Source organism: Spermophilus citellus (assembly GCF_964194105.1).
Source record: "Spermophilus citellus genome assembly, chromosome: 5".
Classification (NCBI taxonomy): Eukaryota; Metazoa; Chordata; class Mammalia; order Rodentia; family Sciuridae; genus Spermophilus; species Spermophilus citellus.
Genome location: NC_138186.1, coordinates 155537609 through 155552148, shown reverse-complemented (window position 1 = coordinate 155552148; position 14540 = coordinate 155537609). Strand labels below are relative to the sequence as shown.

Below are 14540 nucleotides of genomic sequence, written 5' to 3'. Positions count from 1 at the left end.
CAAGCAGTCAATAGACAGAAAGTAAGGAGCTACAATGGGATGAAGTCAATACTACCTCCTTTTTTACAGGTATTTCAGAACATTCAATCAAAAGATTATATAGACATAGGTCAAAGAATTCTCAAGTCCTTCACAAAGAAGTCTGAAAATGAGAACATAAATCTAATAATAAGGTAATGCTTCCAATATTTCTTTACTTTTTTTCTTTAGGATAGCAAAATCAAATTATAATTTTCAAATGAATTATAGTAAAAAACAAATGGAAAACAGAATACTCAATAGAAATAAGCTGACTTATGACAAAATGCTAATTTAGCACTCATTCTTCCTTTTATGCAGAGTTCTCTTTCAGGGAGAAGAGTTGACAAGTAAAAGTATTTGAAGTTCCTTGTTTCTCCTCTACAGCTAGAACTCCATGTGATTATAACTCTTTTTAACCTTTTTTTCAGTAGTATAATTATGTTGTGTAAAAATACAATAAAATAAGCTGCAAGTAATCTAATACTATCTTACTAGTCATTAATTGATTTCATACCCTGTATAAGAAACTTTAAATATTTTATCTTACATCTAAATAGCAATTTTGCAAACTTGTCTTTGAGAATAACATGACCATTTAAAAGGCAAACTCAAAGATCTTTTCTTCAAAGACTGCATCAGCTACAAAAGTAAATGAAGTGGAGGCCTTCTTAAACAGCATCTGGCACCTATGAATGAAGGACCTGAAAGTTAAAACCACAGAAAAAAATTTCCATAATAATAACAATCATATATGGAACATTCATCAAAATGTCCCTGAATGGTCTTAAAAGCTACACACATATATTTATTATGTTTAACCCTGACAATAGTCTCACAAGAGAGGTAGGGGTTATTTAGGACTTTTAAATAAATGAAGAACTTAGGCTTAAGTGCAGTGACTCATCCAATCCCACCTGTAAGTGTGTGGGAGCCTTGGGGTTGCAACATTGCATGGAAGGCAACGATGACATGGTAGGAGCCAGGAATACTAAATATCCTGTAACATACTGGACAAACTCCACAGAATTAAACTGCCCAAAATGCTACTACTACTGAGAAATACTGACAGAGAATTAATTGCCAAAGCCAAAAAGCTAATAGTAACTTTAATATAAATTTAATAATGAAATTCAGGAAATTGCCAAGGACAAGCCCAAAATGAAATCAATCATAAAAGTATTATCAAATTCTTGTCTAAAATAAGAAGTCTAGGCTGCCTTTTCAAAATGGCATTGCAACAAAAGCAAAAGATGACATAATCTCAAACAACATTTCTCTGCCACCTCTTTGCCAAGTTTTCCATTTGTGTTTTGTAATAGCTTTGATGCTTTATGTGCAAAATCTTATCCTTAGTCACTCCCTAAGATTTTATACAAACGAGTCATTAAGTCCTCCAATTCCCATTCTTCCACATTTGTTCTGGGTCCTTTTTATTACATATAAAATTAATAGTTACCTATGAGATTTTACTTGTTCTATTCTTTTCATCTATGACATAACTGCCCCATTAATTATGAAAAAAAAAATCTTTCTTCCTGTTAAATCACCTTACATAACTACAATTCCTAACTGAATAGCATGTAGATACCTTAAGTTAACATTCAAGGTCCTTGACAAACTGGCGTATTTCTCCCCCAACCTAATTAGGATCATTATTTCAGACAGTTTTTTTTAATCCTTCAAACTACCATGATGATTCTCTTTTCCAACGGTCTGCCTGCCTAAAATAATTCTCCTACTGCTTATTCCCTACCATTCTGAATCCTTAATAACATGCAAAAATATTAATCAAATGCAACAAATTCTAGTAATCTACATTTGTGTAATGTCAGTAAGCCCCTAGATAATTCTCCCCTCGTTAAGACGGGAAACCTCTTGAGGGTAAGGCTCACACCTTCATTTCTTTTGCATTACTCCCCCAGAACAATATATAGTTAGTTGAAATCAGAATTTTTTTAATAAATCATCAAATATAGCAAGTTCATTTTTATAGTTAAAAAAAAAATTAATTCAAGGACACAAGATTTCCTAGTGAAAAGAACCAGAATTCAGGCCACAATTTGTAAACTAATGTTGTTTGACAATTAATAAATAAATGCTTGTTAAAAAGAACTCTAAGATTTAAAAAAAAATCACTTTGCAAACATGTATCCAGCAACATTTCACTGCAATTGAAAAGAGAATCAAGCCTCCTCAAAGTAAAGACTGCCTATTACACTGTATTTTCTTTCCACATATCAAAAAGATAAAGGAGATTCTTTGATAATAGTTTTGATAATTTTTTAAATCTCAAATTTTACACAAATTTAATCAATCTAAAATTCCATTTTTCTGCTTGGTCTCTAAATTTCTTTTTTTTTTTTTTTTTAACGGTACCAGGGATTGAACTCAGGAGCACTCAGCCACTGAATACATTCCCAGCACTACTTTTTGTATTTTATTTAGACACAGGGTCTTATTGAGCTGCTTAGTGCCTTGCTTTGTAGTGAGTCTGGCTTTGAACTTGCGATCTTCCTGCCTCAGCCTTCCCAGGGATTACAGGCATGCACCACCACACCTAGCTAGATCCCTAAAATTTTAACATATAGAATGCCCTCATTGTTTTTAGATGAAATTTATCCTAAAAATAAAATCAGGGTAGCCCATGATTACATTAGGGTATGAAAATATACTAGTAAACCAAAAGACTGGATGAAGACAATGGCAATATCACTAAAAATACCTTCATTTTTCAATTATGACCCATTTTTCCTTTTACTTTTCCATATGCAAAATAGTTATTTTATCCCAAGTTCTGATTCCTAGATTACTCAAAAAAATAAAATTGTCTGTATTTCTTCATAGCAAAAAGAATTAAGAGAATTAAATCACATCACTATCATATTACTTTATATACAAAACTTATAAAATTATGCTTTCCTCCATCTCATCAATAAATACACTGTAATCTCATAATCTTTCCAGAAGCCAAGAAGGTTGAGCATTAAACATTTTTATAATATCAGTCATCTGTAATACATTAACTCAGTAAATACACCAATCATTTTGCATCATCACTGGTAAGATACTCTCCAAGGACTCAAATTTTCACTAATCCTAGCTATAAAATTAGAGATAACTTTTTCATCTACTTATTTGGGTTTTTTATTATTATTATTTTGTTTTGAAATCAAAGTAGGCAGATCAGCTTAGTATAGTCCTCCAACATTTAGGAAAATATACTATCAGTCAAATTAGACTTCTAATCGACCAGTTCTACTTCAAAAAACTCTCATGCTTTTTTACTGTGAAGTTTAGGAAAATACTTTATTTATAAGTGAATTTCTCCTCTTAAGACACTTTTTAGGGCAAGTACATTTTCAACTTGTTACAAAAGTCTAATATGAGAATAAAATGGAGACAAATATCAAAAGAAATCATTTGCAATAGGAAAAATACAAAGGCAATATCAAAAAATGAACTTAAATATGCATGCTGAACCTATATGGAGCTTCAAAATTAGAATCTATAAATTTAGGTATCTAGTTTCAAAAATAAAAACAAAACAAAACAAAATAACATATCTTAAAACACATATGTAGAAAATGAGACAAAAAAGAAAAAATCATTTTCTATATAAGCTCATTAGTTACTTAAAGTGAACAGAAGGAATGAGTATGTGGTATTGCTGGTAGACAAGCCAATTTATCACTCTGGGATGTTTACACAAATCTCATTAAAAAAAAAAGTAAAGAAAAGACAGAAAGGAAAAGAAAAGAAAAGCAGAGACAGGTTTGGTAAAGAGTTTTCTAGACTTCATTCTAAATATAGTAAGGGTTCTAAGAAACAAATTAGAGTATAATTATAAACTATAATTGCAGGCTCACTTTTACTCATATAATATTTAAAAATTATGGACACCAAAGGACATATACAAGTGATAATTTTAGACACCTGATTCTTGCTTTTTAACTGGCAATCAGCACTAGGCCCAACATTTTAACTAGACCTTTGTGTCCACTTTTTAATTATTCAAATGTATTAGGGTTAAACATATTGGCTAAGACAAATACTTGGTTTTGTAAAAATAGCCTTGTTGGTTGAACTTATAATTAAATTATAAAGGACCAGACTGGCTATTACAAGGACAAAAATTATATGCTATGCAATTGTTGAGACCACACTCAGAAAACAGAAAACTGAATTCATTTAAAATAAAAACAAAATAATCCAAAAATAAAAGATTTAATTTAACTTTAATTCTAGTTGAGTAATGAAATTCTTTTGTTGGAGAGGGAAAATCTGCTTTCAGTTCCAAAAAGTCCTTCTGGAACAATTACCTAGACTTGACACTACAGAGTTTCATTGAAAGCTGACAAAATTAACTATTCCCATCTCCACAAGACTAAAACAGAAATCCTAAATTAGAAAATCTTAATTATTGGATTCAGAAATAAAAATATCTAAACAATTTAAGTCAAATAATACTCTAGCCTCAACTATTGAGACATCTGGGCAAGAGTAGTTTAGACAATACTGTCCTAGATATTCATGGATTTCAGATGGGGCCTGGTCAGATTTTACCATTTAAAATATATATATGATTGTGCTACTAGTATTTACTATGTGTTGTGGACTTCACTTAGTAGCACAGTTCAAAAACCCATCTGAAATTTTTTATTAGCATTATGAAAATCCTATACTAAATCAGAAATGAAACTTGAGGCATATCCTGACACTATGCAGTACCTCTTTCAAATATTTTAAAAGATTATAAGTCTATTTGTTTAATTCAAATTCTGAAAAAGCTGTAATGTAATTAGGTAAAATTCTTCCCATAGCCCCATTTCTTTCTTTTTTTTTTTTTTTTTTTGACAACAGTAATGTCTTGTGATTTTTTTTTCTATTCCAACATACTACCTCAGTAATATGTAGGAAGCAGATATCCTACAGATGAATAAACAAAGCTTCTTCTTTTTAAAATGTTATGTTTTAGTTTAAAAATAAGAATATTTAGACTGAGTATGGTTAAATGCCATATTAAAAGCAAACACAAATTATATTTCAAGTTAAACAGTATAAAAGAGGAAGTAAGAAAGTTTCTATTGTTCAGACTAAAAAAGTGATCTTGAAAAAATCTTTTGAAGTATTTGAAAAACTGCTTATCACAAAATTACTATATCATATCCAGGAAAAATAATTATTTTATTCAACATGTTAATGTACTCTTATCCCAACAGCTTTTAAAACAAATGAAGACTATAAAAGGGAAAACATCATCAAGAGAGTACAATTCCTATGTATTTTACAAGAAAATGCTGTAAAACTTCTAGAAATATTAACCCTTCATAATTTTTTATAGAAAACTAATTTGCTACATTTGTCTTCTGTTAATGATTTTCTAGATAGACATATGGGAAACAAATTCAAATCCAACCTCTAATCCAATAGAACAATAAATTTACATAATATACATATAAATAGTAACAAAAATTTCAAACTTTCCATGTATATTTTTTAATATCAAATAAAATGAGCACCATACTATTGTCTTTAAATCTCATCCTTAATAAACTCCACTCAGTAGACTACTAGCATTAACAAATATATTTCCCCTTAGAAATTTCTAGCTCCTTGCAAAGAAAATAGTTATTACAAAAAATCTTTAGACCTCTATTCCAATACATGTTTTACAGCTGAGAACTGCCTCATCAACATACAATCTGAATATGAGTATATACACATATGTATATATATACATATGTATATACACACATAAATATATTTATATATTTTCCCCTAAGGGAAAAGCCGACACCACATAATTCCTCAAAATATATGCCCAATTACACCATGTCTTTGGAATTACCCAGGAAAATTTTTAAAGTTTTGGAACTAATTAGCAACACAAAAGGACTGCTGAATACAAAGCAACCATTAAAAAAAAAAAAAAAAAAAAAAACAGACAAAGGATACAGCCTTAAAGCACCAGTCTGAGTTCCCACTGCCAGGATCTTCTGTACAGGATCAAAGGCCAGGGCTGAAGGTTGATAGGGAAATCCATGGCGAACAGTCTAGGGTTGGGCAAGTGTCATCACAGCAACCAAGGTAGCAAAGGATATTTAAAAATAGAAATGTCAATACAGGCATTAGAATTTAGAAGTATACCTGATGCAAAACATACACACATAGGTGCTACTTTAAAAAAAAAAAAAGTGAACTCTACATTAGTTATTAACACAGAACCTGAAATAAACAAAAATCTATTGCAGAGTAATACTTCAGTTTTTGCTTTTCCATACTACTGGCATTCTACAGAAGAAAATTTCCTATTAATGTTCTATACTGCTATGTCTGACACCAAATTACTAACGTTTTCAGTAGTCAAAAATTCTGTTAATTGATTTTAAAATGTGACTCATGCTTTGTTTCAAGAATAATTGTCTCATCATTTAACATTACTTGAATGCTAAATGCAAGTACTTCAAGGAAAAGTTGTCATATAATTCATTATTTTGGTCAAGGTATTGGGTAAAGCAATTATCAAGCCTGTACCAAACATTTTGCAATTGTAACAGAATGGATATGAATACAACAAATGTTTTTGCAATTTACTATCAAGTCCATAATAATTTTAGAGTATTAAGGCAAAAAGTTATGTATATACAGACTTTTAAGAAACTCTGACCTATGAACACATGGATATTTATGAGGAAGGCTGACATTAATAACAAAACACCACGTTTGTATTTCTCATTGAACAGCTGGTGAATTAATTCGCTGCATCATTCTTTCTGAATTACAAAATGCTATAGCAATTATCTTGCCATTAGCAGGCAAAAATCTCAGTACTAACTTTTAAACCTAACATAATGATAAAGAACCATGAGATTTCATACAGTAGGCCACTCGGACACGTTGTAAGAAAAAAGTGATGAGCAAAGACCTGGTTGAACAGGTTTGGCTTTCTGAAAAACAATATTCACTAGATAGACACTGTTTTTAAAGGAAATCCCGAAATTGATGAATTTCATTAAAATGTTATAATATAAAAGCTTTCAGATTATTGCTAGCAGTGTCAGGATATGGATCAAAGGGAAGATCATATGTTTGAAGAGCCTTGAAATGATTATTGCTTCTTGTTACAAAAGAAAAACACCAACGAAAAGTGGGATATCAGTCTTCAAAATAACCTACCAAGGAAACGTTTGCTAGGGGAGAAACGAGCTCTTTATGAGAACTACAATTATTATTGGCGCTCGTTTCTCTTGCACTACTGTGTAAATCCCGAATCGCCCCCTAAAACGACCCCAGTTTTCCGATGACGGCATAGCAGGGTTGCACGCTCTGCTCACCTTACAGAGCTGAAAGTGCTCGGACTGGAGCGTTTCCTGAATCTCAGGCTCCCGGTTCCCTGGCGGGTGCTGCTGCTGTTGCTGCTGCTGTGAGGCCGAGGAGGAGCCGGCGGTCAGGCCGTCCAGCACCTTCTTGAATTTCCTCATGGTCTCTGCTGGGCTCCCCCGCAGCCCAGGAGCGGAGGCACCAGGGGTCCCCGGGCGGGGGTGACGGGCCAAAGCCGAGGGCAGCTGCGACCCAGGACCCGGAGGAGTGGGTGAGCGGAGGAGGAGAAGGAGGCAGCTGGGGGAAGCAAAAGATAATCCGAACAGGAAATACTGCGGCGACGAGCGAGCGGCGGTCACAACAAAACCGGGTGGCGACCCCTCTTCCTCCGAGGCCGCCGCGGCTGATGTGGCGCCGCCGCTGCCGCCCCGCTCCGCGGCCCGGCGGCAGCAGCGGAGGTCGGGCGCCCGAGCCCGCTCAGCCCAGCCTCACCTGGCCGCGGGCAGGCTCTGCGCCGCGCCGCCGCCCTGGTTCGCCCGCGTCACCGCCGCCACGTCCATGGCCCGCGACCCCGCGGATCCTCGCCCGCCCCGGCCCCCGGTCCCTCGGCGCGTCCTCCTGCTGCTCCTCCGCGGTCCGCAAAAGCCGCTCGGCCTCCCGCCGCTCAGCGCCGCAGCCCGCCCAGCATCGCACGCACGGCGCCCGGGGTGGCTGCCACGCTCCACCGCCGCCGGACCGGCCCGCCCTCGCACCTCAGGAGCCCGGCTGCCTTCCTCTGGCGCCGCCGCCCACGCCGCCGGCTCTTCCCGCCCGGCCGCTCCCTCTGGCCTGACTGGACCCTTCGGCACAAGGCACCAACGCCCGCCCGAGCAGCGGCGGCAGCCGCGGTTACAGCGCCCGCCGCGACGGTGGCGGCAGCTGGGCCTCCGCGGAGCAGGGCTGTGGGGTGTGCGCATGCGCGCCGCAGCCTGCTCCCCGCCCGCGGCTGGTGCCCCGGCCCCCAGCGGCGAGAAACTGGGGCTTAAATTATCCTCTGCGAAAATCCCAGACGCTGGTTGAATTTCTCCCTCCCCGGTTGCGTTGCCAGAGTATGCAGCTGCTTCTTCTGCAGCCGGCATAGTAATGACGTTGAGGACCAAAAACCAGCAGGAAGCCTTGGCTTCAAATTCGGCCCTGCAGCCGGGGTTTGTGCTTTACCCCTTTCCCGGGGAGCCCGCTCCCGGCGGCTGGCTGCACTCTTTATAGTTGTTGCCTTATTGTGGACTTTGTTCTGGATTGACTTGGATTGGAGTTTCTTAAAAAAGGGGCGTCTAGGCAACGATTATGTCAGGGGCAAAGGAATGGACAGACTTAGAAATGTCCTAGGAAAGGAGAGACACCCGTTGGGTTCGGAAACCCAGGCTCTTCCCCGAAGCTGTTACAGTGGATAAAATGATTCTGGCAGTGGCAGGTCATTGCTAGACCGAATAGGCTGCCGAAGAGGAAGGGCTCTAGCCACGCTGTGACACACCACCCGGATTCAGTCGTGGGGACCCGGGGGTGTGGGGATGGGGGCGGGAGCGCTCGTAGCAGTGAGCGCCACGCTGCCACTCAGGTTCAGAACCCTCGGTCCGCCCTGCAATCCGATCTGCGTCTTCGCTCTTCAGAAGAGTCCGGTCACAAGAGGGAGATGGACTTTTTGACCCCAGTCTCCCTTGGGTGCTTAGAAACAGATACCTGGCACGAGTTTGCACAGGTGGAGAGAGATTCTTGCGGGGGATGGGGAGAGATTTTCCCCCAAAGTGCGTTCAACAAGGAAAAGGTGGCTGGGACACAGAGGTGCTGGATTAGGAGGGGTGTGGACAACAAATTAGGAAGGAGGGAAATACTTAAAGACGAGTTCTGATTCGGATGGTGGAGATACGGAACATAAACTCCGAGTTAAGACTCCCCACCTCCCCTACGCTCCGCAAAATGCCACCGAAGAACTACACAAGGGTTTGTTCCAAACCAAAATCAGAAGCAGCCGCCCTCTCCCTGTGATTGGCCGCCTCCTGCGGGTTGAGGACAATCTCGTCACAGTATTGGCAGATGTGACCCGCCTCAAGAACAGTCAGCAAACCAACCAGGACTGGGGCTTACCGACTTCGGGAAATGTAGTTCCAGGGGAAGCTTCCACATCCCAAGACTCACTCCTGCTTTGAACCTGTAATTTTGTGTGTGTGTGTGTGTGTGTGTGTGTGTGTGTGTGTGTTTAATATTTATTGAAGTAGGCAGTTAATTCACCGGGGGGAAAAGAACAATAAATCAAATGTGAAGACTTTCAAAAACTTTCCAAGTGGCTCTGAACTTTTGGTGTACCAATTTAGTTCCTTGTTCCTTAAACATATATATTGTCCAGTTTGACTCATTGTGCTAGGTTCTAAAGTACAACAAACAAATAAAAAATGCAATCCTAACTTTTAACAACAGGCTCACCACAATCTCAAGGGGACATAAATAAGTAATTTTAAAACAACGTGATTAGTTAAGCAGCGGAGTTACAGACAGGAAGACTGAAGAGGGCCATTTAGCTGGCCAGAGAAGGTTTCCAAAGGGAACACACAGCCTATGGTAGAAAAGCAGGAGTTGATCAGAAAAACAGGAGAGAGAATTGCTATTGGAAAGCAACAGGGGCAGGGAGCATCAAAATGACCTGGAGAACTTTTTTTTAAAAGTACAAATACTGGGGCTGGGGATGTGGCTCAAGCAGTAGCGCGCTCGCCTGGCATGTGTGTGGGGCGCTGGGTTCAATCCTCAGCACTACATAAAAAAATAAAAAATAAAGATGTTGTGTCCACCGAAAACTAAAAAATAAATATTAAAAAATTCTCTCTCTCTCTCTCTCTCTCTCTCTCTCTCTCTCTCTCTTAAAAATAAAGTACAAATACTCCATAGGAAAACTGCAAAACAGGGAGATCATATCTCCTCAGAATTTTATGATCTGCCTTTCCACCTATGTTTAAAATACATCTGTTGAGGAACTTGTCATCATTGGATTATAAAACTCTTTGAAGAAATGATATCTTCTTGCCAAGAGGCATTGTGGTATAATGGAAAAATCCCTGCTGGACTGATGCACCTGGGCAACTGTGTTTTAATCAGGTGATGCTATATTCTGGTTCCAAATTATAGCATGAGAGGCAGGCATCTGAAATAAACAAAGCCCAGAGATCATCTTCTTCTGGGTATTTGGAATTGAATTATAAGGTTTCTAATTGAACTCAACTAGGAGGAAGTCATGTAGAGTCAGGGGTGGGTGGCGTGTTTTGCTTCATGTACACAAGCTGAGAGTACCCAATCTTAGATGGAACATGGAAGGATGGAGCATATGCACGGAGAACAAATAGCAGTGACCACCAGGGAATGACTCCAGGGAAATGGAAAATAGCATCTCCATTCCTGACTCAACAGTTCCATATTATGTTATCTGGATATTATATTTTCTTTCTTTCTTTCTTTCTTTCTTTCTTTCTTTCTTTCTTTCTTTCTTTTTTTTTGCAAATTACTTTAAGTGGGTTCCTGGTTTAGCAATAAAAAATTATTGACAATAATTAAGACTGAACCCACCCCTGGAAGTAAAGAATGTAGGGTTACTGTCACCATTTTTCACCTGCCATTTGTTACCTTCTATTGTTAATATCCTGAAGTCAAGAGGCTTTTGCAATAATCCATGGAAGGGTTGGTAAGTAGTCTTACTAGGATGGTTAAAAGTTGCAGTGATGTAAAGGAGTCAGTCATATTCTAGATTGCATTTTAATGGGAGAGCCAAAGGATTTGTTAGCATGAAGTGCTATCAGAGAAAGAAAAGCGGCAAAGATGATACCCCCAGTTTGGGCCTGAATACTTCAAAGAGTGGTATTGTAATTTAATTTTCACATCTATGACTCTTGGGTAATTTCCCTTGACCATTTTGTACTTTAGTGGACTCAACAAACAACATCAGCTAAATAAACAAGCCTTGTCTGGGAAAACAAGCAGGATGTACTACATTGTGATCTTTGTCAAGCTCTGGCCTTTCTAGAACAACAGATCAACCAGATGTTAGTGATCCTTCACTCTTCTGACCTATGCACATTAAATGGTATTTCTACAGTGAGAATAATATTTGATAAGTAACTATGTTGTCAGCATTTTAAATTTCAATGAAGTATTATAGGGTTTAAATAGAGTTGTAAACATTTTGAGCATTTTTCTAAACTTTTATTTACCATGTGGTTAGATTTTCTGTTACAAAAGTCTTTAAAATTGAACCTGATGCAATTATTCAGTTAATATATTGTGAATGAAATAATTTTCATAACAGTTTAAAAGTTCACATTTTTTCCACAGCCCAACCCTTGCTGCCTCTTTCCACTTCATCCCATAGCCCACCCCACTCCCCAAAAGCAATAATAATAATAGCAACCAGAAAAAAAAAAACTTTCATACTATAATAGCTCCCCAACTTATGATTGGGTTCTGTGGGATTAAACTATCATGAATTGAAAATAGTGTAAATGGAAGAAGCGTTTATCACCCCAACCCATCAAACGTCCCATTTTAGCAACTGTGTGAAGTCTGGGTGACTGGGCTGCTCTCAGCTGACTGGCAGCTGTACTGGAGGCCCTGGCCCAGGCTCCGAGAAGAGGAGGGTCCCCACCCTGGAGCAACAGATCCACGCTGAAAATTCCAAAAATGGCTTCTACTGAGTTTTTATCACTTTCATACCATCATAAAGTTAAAAAATAAAATAAAATCGTAATTCTCAGGATAATTTGAACAGCTGTCGGGGAGACTTTTGTATTCCCTAGGACAGGTCAAGTGGTTCTGAGAGAGTTGCCCAGCCCTCACCTTTTTTTTAAATTAAACACTATTCAGCACAAAAAGTAGTGTCCTTTATCATAAAAATAGGCCAGTGAGGAAGTGAGAGCTTACCAACAGAAAACTGACCACTTTTTCCCCTCAGAGTGGCCTGACAGGACGGCCCAGTGAGATAGTGTCAGTTGAGACCAGCTGCTGTGACAGGTCCTTTTCTTTTAGGCTCTGGGGAAGAGAATGTTGTCACATATTTCAGTCACCTGATAGAACTTTCAGACGCCAACTTGCTTTACTTTCTGTTCAGTCCTTAAGACTAACACATTAAATCCAAAAAGATCAAAACAAAAGCCTTAACATCAGGAGAGTAGGAACAAGCCTCTCCAAGGACCCATCAGAGCCCAGAGAATTGTACTAACATTGAGAACACTAATTACCTCTCAGAGGTTTCATACAGATGGTGGAAAAGCATAGTCTCGATACATTGGCTGGAACAGGCACCTAGCTTTAAACTTGGAATGGATTCCCTGACAGTGTTTTCACAAACATTACACAGTTCATCCAACAACAATGCACCTACAGATCTCTGATTGGAACATCTGCTTACACTTCAGTAGTTCAGTTCCAGTTTGACCCATCAATATTTCAGAGTGCAAAATAACCCCTGGGATATCTGGGATCAGAAATCACTAAATTCCATAAAGCAAGGGAGATACAGAAGAGTACATTTGGTGCTTGTGCAATTTCTAGGATCTAGCATCTGAATCTTAGTGTTGACGTTTTTCTGCATTCTGTTCCATAAGCAATTTATGTGTGCCTACTGTGTGACAGGGGCTTTGCTGAATGTTGTGAGTATACCAACATGATACATGATACAACTGGACTGAAACTCAATAAGAGCAATATAGGGATAAGGAAACAAAATTCCTAAAAGGAAAGGCGAAAAATCAATGTCAAAGTCACCTTTTTATTCTCATGAGAATTATTACTCTTGAACACTTTACTGTCTCTAAACAACATTCAACTATTCGTGTGCATTCATTATGGTATTTCATCCCAGAGGATGAGATTCCATGGGTGTGCCACCTGAGATGGGTGGGTGGAGGAGGATGAAGGACAAACACTGGAATCATTGGGTTCCCTAATGTTCATCCCAAGCCGCCAACTACTCCCTCTAGGTTTCATTCAAACTAGCACAACCCTATTTCCCCCCGGAGACTTGATCTTGTTCAACAAGCCCCAAGTACAACTTCCCTTCTTTGCTTTCCTCATAACTGTAATGAGAGTGTAACTTCAAGATATGGCTTCATAATTGAGGTACATGAAGGTTTTCACATTTTCATGTGGGGTAGTTCCTATTCATGGAGTTCTGAGCCTCTTTGTATTTTTGTGGTGACAAAATAAGCAATGATCCTTTCAGCCTAGCCTTCAGGGAAAAAAAAAAAAAGAAGGATACTAGACTTTTCTTTGTTTCACAGTATTATATAGCGACTGGGTATAACTACACTTCTGAGAAGCCAGTGAAAAAGTAGTTTGAGACTAGCTGTCAACCAAAAAAAACCTTTTTTTTTTTTTTTTTGCTTGGAGCCAATATATTTGTGAAAGTAAAGGCAACATTGGTAAGGATTTTAGTGTCACTATGGGTCACAGCTATTGATGAGTAACATCCTCTGTCCTTGTACTGTTTCAAATGATTAATGTGTAGTTTCAGTCATAAAGTTAGTTTCCTGATTTAATGTAGGATTGTCCAGTGCCCCATAAGAGCATCCAAACATAGTAACATGTACTTTGCTTAAAATACAGTACATATCATTGATGCATGTTGTCCTTGGAAGTGACTGCCTCTTATTCTGTTCTGAAACTAGAAATGTTCTGCTTATTCATGATAAGAGAGTTTGTTAAATTCAGGAAACTGAGAAGGAAGCTTCATGAGAGCATTATCATAGCTTAATATATAGTGGTTTCCTTAAAAAGATGTCCCACTGAAGTTGAAACTTAGAGGAGAGCTACCCACCTGGTGACAATATTAGTATCAATGGACAACCTACTTGGGTAATTCTACTCCTTCTTCATTCATATCTGCCCATCTGGTATCCACTTTTTAAAATTTACATTTCTTATGTCATAGAATAACAGAGGGCTCAGATAAGGAGACAGGCATCTTGACTCCTGTCCCTAGCAAAGTACAATCAGACAGGTCACTTAACCCTTAAGTTATCATTTCTTTATGTGAAAAATAGGAGTACAGCTGGGCACGGGGTATATGCCTATGATCCCAGCAACTCAGGAGGCTGAGGCAGAAGGATTGCAAGTCTGAGGCCAGCCTTAACAACTTAGTGAGATCCTTAGTAAACTAGTAAGAACTATCTCAAAATATAAATAAA

The 14540-nt window shown here is 38.4% G+C and overlaps 1 protein-coding gene across 8 annotated transcripts in view; it reads right to left on the bottom strand.

Moving 5' to 3' along the window:
* The window catches only part of STXBP5 (syntaxin binding protein 5), a 179732-nt gene extending 170134 nt beyond the window's left edge, over positions 1 to 9598 (bottom strand). For all 8 annotated transcript variants that reach the window (XM_081296618.1, XM_081296620.1, XM_081296621.1 and 5 more), the window contains exons 1-3: positions 7834 to 9598; positions 7356 to 7638; positions 5977 to 6074 (exon numbers count right to left, since the gene is read on the bottom strand). In XM_081296618.1, the coding sequence (XP_081152744.1) occupies positions 5977 to 6074; positions 7356 to 7638; positions 7834 to 8459 (1007 nt within the window). In that variant the 5' untranslated portion in view covers positions 8460 to 9598. The remainder of the gene's footprint in view (positions 1 to 5976; positions 6075 to 7355; positions 7639 to 7833) is intronic.
* Positions 9599 to 14540: the final 4942 nt, after the last annotated feature.